Raw genomic sequence first — 12,382 nt, forward strand, 5'->3', positions numbered from 1 at the left:
ATTGTCCGTATGTGGCACCATTCCCGTGACAATTTATTTTTGTAGCTTTGGCAATAAAAAATTGCATTAATACAATGATCTGATAGGACCTCTTCATCGTGTGGCAGGAAGTAAAGGCACGCCATCTGGAGCGAGCGACAATAGTGGAATCACAGATCCAGGTAAACTATAAAAATATGTGCAATTGAGAATCAAAATACCGGTACCATCAATTGTCCACAGTGACAACGATCTATGGTTATTTCCCAGTAACTCGTTATGAATGCATGGAATGGCCTCCACTAAAGGACCCCTCGCTCTGCTTGGGCTCAGCGCGGCCGGGCCATCTAGCCTGGCGGGGGAAGCCGAAATAAACTTACAGCTGCGAGACGTTTGCGGTTTTAAATGATTGATTAATTGTGAAGCCATTGCAGGTTAATCCATATGTAAAGTATATCGAATTTAACGTACACACTCAGTGAATTAATCTATTGAACAGATAAACAATTGGATGTATTTCTGAGCTAAATATGTTGTTGCTAGTCTGTCGTAGATGTTAGTTAGCGGTAGCTATTTGTTGACAATCGTAGCGAGACGGGCTGTGTGTCAAACTGCATTGTGCTCATGCTAGGTAATGGCAGCACCCCTCTCGCAATGTTTACTGTATGCAATGTTTTGCTACGCTGGCTAACAGTCGCTACAAATGCTCGGGTCAAATAAATCCTGTTCGGCTTCGATCGGTGTTAATAACTTGCTTAGCTACTAACTAACTAGCTACCTTTACTGAACTGCAACCTACAAGGATAGCCAACTGGCTATCAATTTAGCAATTTCAATGAGAAATTAGAAACACAGGATGTCTTAAACTTGGAATCGTATCACTCATTTACTGCCCTCTTGGTGTATCCTCTTTTGCAGGATTTGGTCCCGGCATGGGGGACATGAAGACCCCAGATTTCGATGACCTATTGGCAGCATTTGACATTCCTGACATCGATGCTAAAGAGGCCATCCAGTCTGCTGATGAGGCTGACGGGCCAGGCGGTGCACCTCTGGGAAAGCCGGACGGTGGGGTTGGTGTAGGGCCTTCTCTGAGACCACCTAGCCCCACGGACCCCCTGGCTGACACCCCTATTGTCAGTGTTATCGTAAAGAACTGTGTACGACCTGACATCGATGGAGGGGATGAGGACACAGACCAGAACACTATGGACAGCATTGCCGGGGTCGCTATGGGTCCACGGCCCGGTGTCTGTGCCCCAGGCATGGTGGAATCTGAACCACTCAATCACAATGGATTTGGGGCTGCTGGTATAACTACTCCCCTAACCCAGGCTCAGGCCCAATCTAATGGGGAGCCGTGGTCAGTGTCTACCCCCAAAACAGAGGGAGGAGGAGGCGGTGCTGGATCAACTAAATCGGTCAAGCAGGTTGGCAATATATTCAACAGACTGAAGCCTCTTATGGCGCAAGGGTCGGGAGACCCTGTAGGGAGGGCGAGGAAGATGCAGCTCCTACAGCAGCAGCACACACGACAAGAGGCAGGCAAAGAAGCTTCGTTATCCTCTTCATCTGTTGTGTCTGCGTCTCTTGTCTCAGGAGTGTCAGTAGGACTGTCCTCTCCTTTCTTCCCACCTTCCAAGCCTCTGCTCCCGTCCCCTTCATCCGCCCTCTCCTCACACCCGTTGCACTCATCTCCGCCGTTTAACGGGGCACCTAAAGCCAGCTCGGCATTGTGTCCCAGAGACTCAGAGGGGGATGATTCTGATCCGGACCTAGGGCCCCCGCTGCTGATCCAGGAACCCCCTGACTCCCCCTCCCGCACCCCTCCCAAACTGACCCGTCGTTTTAGGTCCTCTGCTGGCCGCACTGACTCCACCCATCCCATGGCCTCATTGGCAGCTCATCCCAAACCAGGGGACACTCCCTCGGGCTGTAGAGTGACCTCATCAACCGCCCAGTCAGGCTCCACCAAGAGTCTACCACAGGAAGACAAACACCCAGAGCATGTTATAGAAGAGCGAGACTCACCTGAAAGTCCTGAGCCAGAGATACCCATATCGGCAGCACCAGTAACCGCCAAGAGGTGCTCCAGCCCTGCAGTAGCCTCCACACCACCCCCCTCAGACCTTCAGGAGCCTAAGGAGGAGGAGGAGGAGATGGAGGTGGGAAATGGAATAGAGAAGGCTATGGATGGCAAGGAGGAAGAGGGTGCAATTGGAGAGGAAGAGGGTGCAAGAACAGGAGAGGAGAAAATGGAGGTGAGTGATGGCAAGTCTACACCTCCAACCACTGAAGGTTGCACCTCAACTCCAGGAGGGCCTGCTGCTCCTGCCCGGCCCCTCAAAGTGCGGATAAAGACCATCAAAACCTCCACTGGTGGAATCACCAGAACTGTTACCAGGGTCGCACCCAAAGCAGGTGCTGCTGGAGCAAAGGGTTTGGAGCCCAGCAAAGCTCCACCAGTGGTGCGGAAGACCCCAGTCAACAGGGCCTGGAAACCTGACACTCCCTCTGGTCGTATGGCAGCCTCCCAGCCACAGAAAGCAAAGAGCCTCAACACACTACCCGTGTCTACACTAGCAGCCAGTAGTGCTATGCTAGCTGCTGCAACCAAGGCTCAGAACAAGATGGCTGCCTCCTCGGACAAGGCCAAGGTATCTGCCACTGCTGTTAGCATCACTAAATCTGCCGCCCTGCCTGCCACTCCCTCGGTTGCCTCCTCTCCGAAGTTCTCAGTAGCCACTGGTGGGATGAGCGTACGTCCTGTTGGTGCTAAAACGTCTAACGGAGGCAGCGCCAGCGTCCTAGCCAGCACTCACCAGCCAAACAAGCCTGCCTCCATTGTGAACAGCACGGGCGCCGTCATTTCCCGCAGCCAGTCTAGGCTGGTGGAGGCCTTCAACAAGATCCTCAACAGCAAGAACCTGCTGCCCAGTTATAAGCCTGACCTCTCGGCGGCTCCGCCCCCAGAGTGGGGGCTCCCTCTGCCTGCCATGGGCTACCGCTGTCTAGAATGTGGCGATGCCTTCGCCCTGGAGCGCAGCCTGGCCCGCCACTATGACAGGCGCTCGCTGCGCATCGAGGTGACCTGCAACCACTGTGCCAAACGGCTGGCCTTTTTCAACAAGTGCAGCCTGTTGCTCCACGCCAGGGAGCATAAGGAACGAGGGCTGATAATGCAGTGCTCTCACCTCGTCATGAGGCCCGTCACCGTGGAGCAGATGATTGGCCAGCAGGACACCACACCCATCGGTAAGGCGGGACTTTCGGAAGAGTTTCGTGAAAATGGCTTCGTCCCATATACGCAGCAAAAAAGTTTAAGCAATTTAGGACGCATACAATGTGGCTATATAAACCAAGCTTTATTTCTGTCAGGGTGTGGTCCATGTTATTTTATGAAATACAAGAGAGATACCATCATGCAATTGACTTCCAACTTATTTGTATTCTTGCTTCGCTTTCTTGCTTTGTTGACCAGGCATGTGTTCCCCTTCTTCAATCTCCTCTCCTCCTCCAGTCTCCTCCCCCTCCACCACGTCCGGAGCCCCCGCCGTGTCATCCAGTTCCAGCCCACTGAAGGACACACAGTCTCAATCTGCAGCCCAGCTGAGACCGGTCCGCCGTGTGCCCCAGATCCCCCAGGTGCTGATGCCCCTCCCCAGCAAGAAGGGAGAGGTGCTGCAGTACCACAACTTCAAGTGTCCCGAGTGCCAGGCCCAGTTCTCTGGCAAGGCCGAGCTGGTCGCCCACTTCCAGCAGATCAGAGCTACCCCCAACTCAGTGAGTCCTTTACAGAGCCTGAAGTATGGGTGTGCATTATTCACAGGCTAATGACGAACTACTAGTGTCAAGCTTAGTCATACGTAATGACTGAATGAGGCAGTTTCCCAGACACAGATAATGGACTGCTTTACTTTATGTATTAGTCAATACTATTACGCAATATTAGTGTTTTTACTATGAAAACAAGGCATTTATAATGCCTCAATATGACTTAATTAACTTTAAAACATGCTCTCTCTCTTCCTTGGTCAGACCTGTGGGTGTGCATTGATGACTGGCTTATTACACAGTACTAGTATTAGTTTTACAGTATTAGAAGTAGTAGTGTATTCATAGTGTTATGCCTTAGTCAACTTTTAAACATTTTCTCCCTCTCTCTCCTCCCTACCCAAACCTGTATGCTGTGCTCCCCTCCCATGATGCTGCCAATGTTTACTATGAAAACGAGTTATGATTAATTCCTCGATGTGTGTGCTGTATGTCAATTGTTAAACCTCTCATCTTCCTGCCCAGACCTGTATGCTGTGCGCCCCTCCCATGATGCTGCCTAACTGGTGCAGTGTGTCGGCTCACCAGAGGATTCATAAGCACCGGGCACCCCACGTCTGTCCAGAGTGTGGGGGCGTCGCCCGGCAGGCCAGCTTCCAGACCCACCTGGAGGAGGCCTGTCTGCACTTCGCCCGCCGCATCGGATACAGGTGAAGAGATAGTGTCTGCACTTACAAATCGGCAACAAATGTAATAAGTCTGCACACAAAAGGATGTCGCAAAAGTATTTTCACTAGCTTAAACAGATGTTTCGGCTTAGCAACCTTATTCAGTGTGTAGGCCATCTGCACTGATAGACAATTGTGCTACAAATACATGCAAGTGTAAATACCACAAACTACTGCTTCGATGCAGTATTATTATGACACTCCATTGTCAGGTGGATGTATGAGAGGGATACATACAGTAATCAAATGCAAATACACGCCCTCTAACTCAAAGATATGTGAAAAGATGTGGTTGAAGATTCTTTCCGCAGTTGCATCACAATCAAGCCACCCAATTGTCAACGGCCACTCTATAATTAGCATCAGTGACTAAACCTATGTGTTTAACATTTTGTTTTTGTTCATATGTTCCCCAGGTGTTCCAGTTGCCAGGTGGTCTTCGGGGGTCTGAACTCCATCAAGTCCCACATCCAGACGGCCCACTGCGAGGTGTTCCACAAGTGCCCCAGCTGCCCTATGGCCTTTAAGTCTGCCCCTAGTGCACAGGGACACATCAGCACCCAGCACCCCACCCTCACCGGGGGACAGGCCAAGTAAGTGCTCCACAGTCACTGAACCATGTTATGTCTCTAGGTTTAGAGCACTGTTTTCCAATCCTGGTCCTGAGGACCCAGAGGGGTGCACGTTTTTGTCCTAGTGTTCTAGCACTAACACACTTAATTCATGTGTGTTAGAACAAAAATGTACACCTCTTTGGGTCCCCAGAATTGGGAAACACTGGTTTTTAGTTGATTGTAAAAGCATGTCTCTTGTCTGTTTTTGTCACAATTTGAGCCCTGAAAAAAAGCTTCATTCACTCTTAAATTCCCTCTGTCTCTGTATTTGCAGATTGATCTACAAGTGTGTGATGTGTGATACAGTTTTTACCCAGAAACCCTTACTGTACATGCATTTCGACACCCACCTGGCCAAGCAGAAAGTGCATGTGTTCAAGTGTCCTGACTGCACCAAACTCTACGCGCAGAAAGGTTCCATGATGGAACACATAAAGGTTTGTTTAGTGAAATTCTAACTCACAGGTAAACATATGATTGTAGTAAAGGAAAGTGATATGTTAGTTGATCAATCCCCTGGATGGTAAATAGTCATTTATAGGAGTTAATTTGTCAATATTGTCTTCCCTTTTCTCTTGTCTGATTGGTTATCCCTTTCTTACCTCCTCTTATCCAGACTGCTCACAGAAGGCTGTCAGTCAAACAGGAGGGCCAATCCAATGCCTCTGCCCCTGCCCCCACCAACCCCTCAGCCCCCTCCCTCCCAAAATCCAAGCCCTCTGCAAAAAAGGACAACTCAGATGGGGAGGACTGGGGCCGAGACCAAGAGGAGGAGGAGGAGGAAGGAGAGGAAGAGGGGGGTGAGGACTATGAGGAACCTAAGAATCAGTCTAGTTCTATGGAGGTAGGCAGCCATCGTGGGACCATCTCAGAATGGAGCTGCCAGCAATGTCAGAAGACCTTCACACAGAGTGACGACTACATCTCTCACATGAAGACAGAGCACGGAAAGGTAAGGCCGTACAAATGTAATTATCTGTATAACCGATGCCCCACTTCACATAAAAAATAAAGATGTAAATCGATTATTTTTAACAAATCAAATGATTCGCTTTGCCATTGTAGTTTTTGGGATTCGGTTAGATCGCGGTGAATTTGATCAAATAATAATTTGTGAATTGCAACAACAACAAAAAAATGTAGCCTTCCGTTTGGATTATGTTGCTGTAAAACTTGTTTTGTAGAAGTTGATTTGGGCATTGCAACACAATAGATGCCAGTCAACTTGCAGAGAACACTTCGAAGGAAAAATAAATCTGACTAACCTAGAATATACAGTGCATTCAGAAAGTATTGAGACCAAATTACTTTTTGCACATTTTGTTACGTTAGACTTATTCTAAAATTGATTAAATATATATTTTCTCATCAATCTACACACAATACCCCAGAATGACAAAGCCAAAACAGATTTTTGGACATTTTTGCAACTATTAAATATAAAAAACATATCTTATTTACATAAGTATTTAGACCCTTTGCTATGAGACTCAAAATTGAGCTCTGGTGGATCCTGTTTATTTTGAAATATGGCAGAACCATGCCTCAGGAAAAATTAACTAATTTGGCTGGGACATGCTTGCTGTAGCTAGATTTCCATATAATTTGCGACCGATTTTCATGTGAATATTCAAAAATCTGCATAAAATAATATATGCACATTTTCCCACGAGATATGTTGCCATCAATCTGACTTATTGCGGATAAAAGTCTGCGTGATGACGTCGTGCACATAAAATGTTTGGTTAAATTCCCATGTACCGAATGGAAAAATACAAGTTAAATGGGTTTCCATTGCATTGAACTTTACTGATGGTTTTGTCACAAAAACTGTTGCGTTATATAACAAATGTGTCTGGTCTTGGCACTTGTACTCTAGCCAACAGCTTTCCGATGTAAGCAACCTACATTAAGAGATTTTTATGGATAAGAGCAATATTTTTATTTGTTACAATGCAGCCAAGCATCGATCATCACGTCACAAAAATAAGACCCTCAATATTTATTGGAACGGAGCATTAAGCTCATGTGCACTTTCACAATTGATATAATCTGTAGCCTAATAAACTGCATGGTTTCCCAAGTCGTTGTGGGAGGACCACACAAGATATCGCGTAACTCCAAGTTTACTTCGTTATGATATCAATATTTGCGCATTGAGACATTTCCTCCGCAATTTCTCGCAAAATTAGTTTTACCGTTACAAAAAGATCCCGCCATGTCGAATTATATATATTTTTTGTCTGCATTTATAAAATATAACCGGCATATCCTATTTCCATCAGCCCGGTCATTCCTTTTTTCATGCATCAGGTAATTCATCCTTAAACGGTTGGATGGAAACCTGGTTAGAGATGTTATCTGACACCAATGTAGTTATTTAGTAGGGTACCCTGACTAGGACTAAAACCCTGGTCCCCGTGACTGTCATTCCACAAAAGAAAATCTCTTGCTGAGGTCACTAGGTGTTGTACCAAGGTTGTTTAGTATTTGTATGACCTAAGTGTAGTGTGTGTGTGTGTGTGTGTACACACGCACAGAGGACTCACCCTCTCTTTTCTCCTTGAATCTGCCTCTGTAGGCTATGAAGAAGTTCCCGTGTTGTGTGTGTGAGAGCTCCTTCTCCACCTCTTCCAGCCTGCGGCGCCATGTACGCGTCATCCACGAGGGCAACAAGAGAGTCTTCCACTGCCAGTGAGTGAACCCCATACTCATCTAAACTTCCACAAAAGCACCATATTTTTTTGTCCCCTGTAGCTCAATTGGTAGAGCACGGATAGTGGGCTTGATTCCCAGAGCCACTCGTACGTAAAAACAAATGCTGTATGTATGACTAACTCACTTTGGGGGGAAAAGCGTCTGCTAAGTAGGATATATATATATTATATATGAAAATGTCTGTAGAGTTGATATGACAAGACAATTAGCAGGGATATTTAGAATGTTAAGTTCAGTCGAATATCAGCCCACCTAGGAAAAGTGTGCAGCATCCTCAGAGCCTATGTGTCTACTTGTGTGTTTACAGATATTGCACCGAGGGCAAGCGGACCTTCAGCAGTCGGCTCATACTAGAGAAGCATATCCAGGTCCATCATCACAGAGTCAGAGCCACTGACGGACAGGTCAGTTAGAATCCATTCTTCTTTCCATCACTTGGTGGGGGTCCATTTCAGTAATGTTACCCATGGTGTGGTGACTTGGATCTGAGTATGTTAAACCAAAAATCAATAATGCTTTTTGACATTCTCTCTTTTTCCCCCCCATCACCCCTCTGTCCCCATGCATGGCTCTCCGCAGACCAGGAAGCGTTCAGTCCCGGGTAAGGGCCCAGGCAGCTCATCTGAACTTGACGGGGAGGGGGGGCCACCAGGGGACGAGGAAGGGGGCGGCACGGACAGCAGAGAGGCCACAGAGGGGGGCGAGGAGGGCAGCATTCCCGTGAAGAAAACACGAGCGTTGGCGCTTCCCGAGCCCGAGGAGGACGACAACGTGTTCCGCTGCGTGCCATGCGGCTTCGCCACGGAGGACGGCGCCGAGTTCCAGCGCCACATCCCGCAGCATCGCGCCGACGCCGCCTCCTTCCAGTGCCTGCAGTGTGGCGTGTGCTTCGCCTCAGCTGGCTCCCTGGGACGCCACCGTTTCATCACCCACCGCGTGAGAGATCCCCAGGGGGAGTCCAACCACAGGCCACCCCGCACCCCCTCCTCCCCGGACGGCTTACCCTCATCCCCACAGGACGGAGAGGACGGTAAGGGGAAAATGAGCTGCAGGGTGTGCAGCCGGCGCTTCGACAGGGCCTCCGACCTTAACACCCACTTAAGGACCCACGGCATGGCCTTCATTACCGCCCACAAGACGGACAAGCCCCAGTAGGGTGAAGTTGCCCCTAGATGCTGATCCTGGGTCAGTTTTGCATTTACCCCACTAATGGTTAGGATTGGGGGAGAAGAAGCAGATCCTAGATCTGTAACTCGGGGAAACTTCACTCCAGAGCCGGACAAGCCCCAGTATGGAAAGGAGGGGTGAGGAGTGACGGACAGGCCTGGGAGATGAGGGGTTTTGACTTGGAATCATTTTAGGGGAACTGAATGTGGATAGATGAGAGCTGACCTAGATGTACTTCTGAGCCACTTGAACTTGCCAGAGTGTTTCTTTGTCACACTCGCATGCTGATCATCATACTGAGCAGTGGACTGGACACGCATGAGGATGTGAGTTCTGAGGGTCAAGACCACCTGATCATAGCATTGACATCAGCCATATGTGTCCATCAACTTTTCCATGATTGTGTACGTTTTTCTGCCATTAATATGGTTTGTCTATCTTAATGTGAACCATACTATCATTTCTACATGCACTTCCTTCTGTATTTTCTTACTCATTTCCTTTTCCGAGCTATGCGTCACGAAAGGTATTCTGTCTTGCATTACATCGTTAAACTTGCATCCACACCGACCCACTGTACAAAGAAAGCACTCTTGTTGGTCATAGATCAGTTTCTATGGGTCCACCTCTTTAGTGAGGGTTCGATAAAACTGTTCTCAAATCAGTGTCCAATTTTAAATTGGTATCTGAAGCAAAAAATAGTATTGAGAGTAACACTGATTTTATGTACTAATGACATTGTTCTATTTATTTATATGAAACACATTGTCGTCGTTGTTTGTGAGTCATTTGCAGCCAATCTTATAGCAAGATTCAATGGTAAAGGGAACTTGAAATGTATGACACAGACAGGTGAGATTTATTTCTCTATTTGATACGCTGAACAAAAATATGAACGCAACATATAAAGTGTTGGTCCCATGTGTCATGAACTGAAATAAAATATCCCAGAAATGTTCGATGCACAAAAAGCTTCTCTCAAATTTTGTGCACAAATTTGTTTATATCGCTTTTAGTGAGCGTTGCTCCTTTGCCAAGATAATCCACCAAACAGGTGTGGCATATCAAGAAGCTAATTAAACAGCATACTCATTACACAGGTGCACCTTGTACTGGGGACAATAAAAGGCCACTAAAATGTGCAATTTTGTCACACACAATGCCAGATGTTTTGAGGGAGTGTGCAATTGGCATGCTGACTGCAGCAATGTTCAGCAGAGCTGTTGCCAGAGAATTTCATGTTCATTTCTCTACCATAAGCTGCCTCCGTCGTTTTTGAGAATTTGGCAAGTACGGCCTCACAACCACGCCAGCCCAGGACATCAACACAAACTGTCAGAAACCATCTCAGGGAAGCTAATCTGCGTGCTCATCGTCTTCACCTGACTGCAGTTTGGTGTCAACCGTGTCAGTTGGCAAATGCTCACCTTCGAAGGCCACTGGCACGCTGGAGAAGTTCTCTTCACGGATGAATCCCAGTTTAAACTATACTAGGCAGATGGTGTTGTGTGGATGAGTGATTTGCTGATGTCAACAGAGTGCCCCGTGGTGGTGGAGTTATGGTATGGGCAGGTATAAGCTACGGACAACGAACACAACATTTTATCAATGGCAATTTGAGCGCACAAAGATATTGTGTTGCGATCCTGAGGCCCACCATCATGCCATTCATCCGCCGCCATCACCTCATGTTTCAGCATGATAAAGCAACACCCCATGTCTTAAGGATCTGTACACAATTCCTGGAACCTCAATGTCCCAGTTCTTTCATGGCCTGCATTCTCCAGTCGCCCATTGAGCATGTTTGGGATCGACATGTACAAAAGCGTGCTCCAGTTGCCGCCAATATCGCACAGCCATTGAAGAGTGGGACAACATTCCACAGGCAACAAACAGCCTGATGTGTCACGCTGCATGAGGTCACACCAGATACTGACTGGTTTTCAGATCCACGGCCCTACCTTTTTATTAAGGTATGTAACCTACACATGCATATTGGTATTCCCAGTCATGAAATCCATAGATTAGGGCCAAATTTATTTATTTATATTGACCGATTGCCTTATATGAAGTGGAAAATCTTTAAAATTGTTGCGTTTATATATTAGTTCAGTGTAGATTATTGTAACCCGTCTTGTTTCGAGTGGTACATTGTCATCAATTTTCTAGCCAAGATAAGTGAGTTCCAAGATTTTACCAGTGGTGGACATGGGTATATGTTGCACGGAACATATCATGCACGAAAAGAAAGCGTTCGGGTTTTGTTACAAAAATGTGAATTTAAGTATAGTATTTGTACTCAAATGTTTTGTTCTTCAACCAATTTGAAACAAAAAAAACTGGATTTTTATGGGAGGTGGGCTAGCTATAGATTGTCACTCACAACTAAGCAGAGGGAGAGTGCGAGGGGTTGTAATTGTGTTTTAATGTGTATGGACATTTCTCTGAATTGTTTTCTAACTGCAGAATCAGTGCTTGACCTATTTGTTTTTTTGTTTTCCTTTTTATTTTGTCACCTGCTATGAAACACTGTATATGTGTGTATATATATATACCGTGCATTCGGAAAGTATTCAGACCCCTTCCCTTTTTCCACATTTTATGTTTAGCCTTATTCTAAAATGGATTAAATAAAACATTTTCCTCAATGTACACACAATATCCCATAATGACAAAGCGAAAACAGGTTTTTAGCAAATTTACTAAAAATAAAACCTACCTTATTTACATAAGTATTTAGACGCTTTGCTATGAGACTCGAAATTGAGCTCAGGTGCATCCTGTTACTACAACTTGGAGTCCACCTGTGTTAAATTAAATTGATTGGACATGATTAGGAAAGGCACACCTGTCTATATAAGGTCCCACAGTTGACAGTGCATGTCAGAGCACAAACCAATGAGGTCGAATAAATTGTCCGTAGAGGTTCGAGACAAATTTGGGGAGGGGTAACAAAACATTTCTGCAGCATCTTAATAACCACCAAGACTCTTCCTAGAGCTGGCCGTCCGGCCAAACTGAGCAACCGCAGGAGAAGGACTTTGGTCAGGGAGGTGACCAAGAACCTGATGGTCACTGACAAAAGATCCAGAGTTCCTCTGTGGAGATGGTAGGACAACCATCTCTGCAGCACTCAACCAATCAGGCCTTTATGGTAGAGCGGCCAGACGGAAGCCACTCCTCAGTAAAAAGCACATAACAGCCCGCTTGGAGTTTCCCTAAAGGCTCCTAATGGACTCTCAGACCATAAGAAACAACATTCTCTGGGCTGATGAAACCAAGATTGAACTCTTTGGCCTGAATGCCAAGCGTCAGGTCTGGAGGAAACCTGGCACCATCCCTATGGTGAAGCATGGTGGTGGCAGCATCATGCTGTGGGGTTGTTTTACAGTGGCACGGACT

The 12,382-nt window shown here is 46.7% G+C and overlaps 1 protein-coding gene across 1 annotated transcript; it reads left to right on the forward strand.

Moving 5' to 3' along the window:
• The first annotated feature begins 111 nt into the window (after window positions 1-111).
• Window positions 112-9,925, forward strand: LOC120027517 (zinc finger protein 687b-like). The gene is made up of 10 exons (XM_038972479.1): window positions 112-161; window positions 898-3,234; window positions 3,461-3,762; window positions 4,279-4,463; window positions 4,898-5,074; window positions 5,370-5,532; window positions 5,712-6,047; window positions 7,677-7,789; window positions 8,121-8,217; window positions 8,393-9,925. Exons 2-10 carry the CDS (start codon window positions 912-914, stop codon window positions 8,966-8,968), a joined length of 4,272 nt encoding a protein of 1,423 aa, XP_038828407.1. The 5' UTR covers window positions 112-161; window positions 898-911; the 3' UTR covers window positions 8,969-9,925.
• Window positions 9,926-12,382: the final 2,457 nt, after the last annotated feature.

The sequence above is a fragment of the Salvelinus namaycush genome, chromosome 32 (genome assembly GCF_016432855.1).
Source record: "Salvelinus namaycush isolate Seneca chromosome 32, SaNama_1.0, whole genome shotgun sequence".
NCBI lineage: Eukaryota > Metazoa > Chordata > Actinopteri > Salmoniformes > Salmonidae > Salvelinus > Salvelinus namaycush.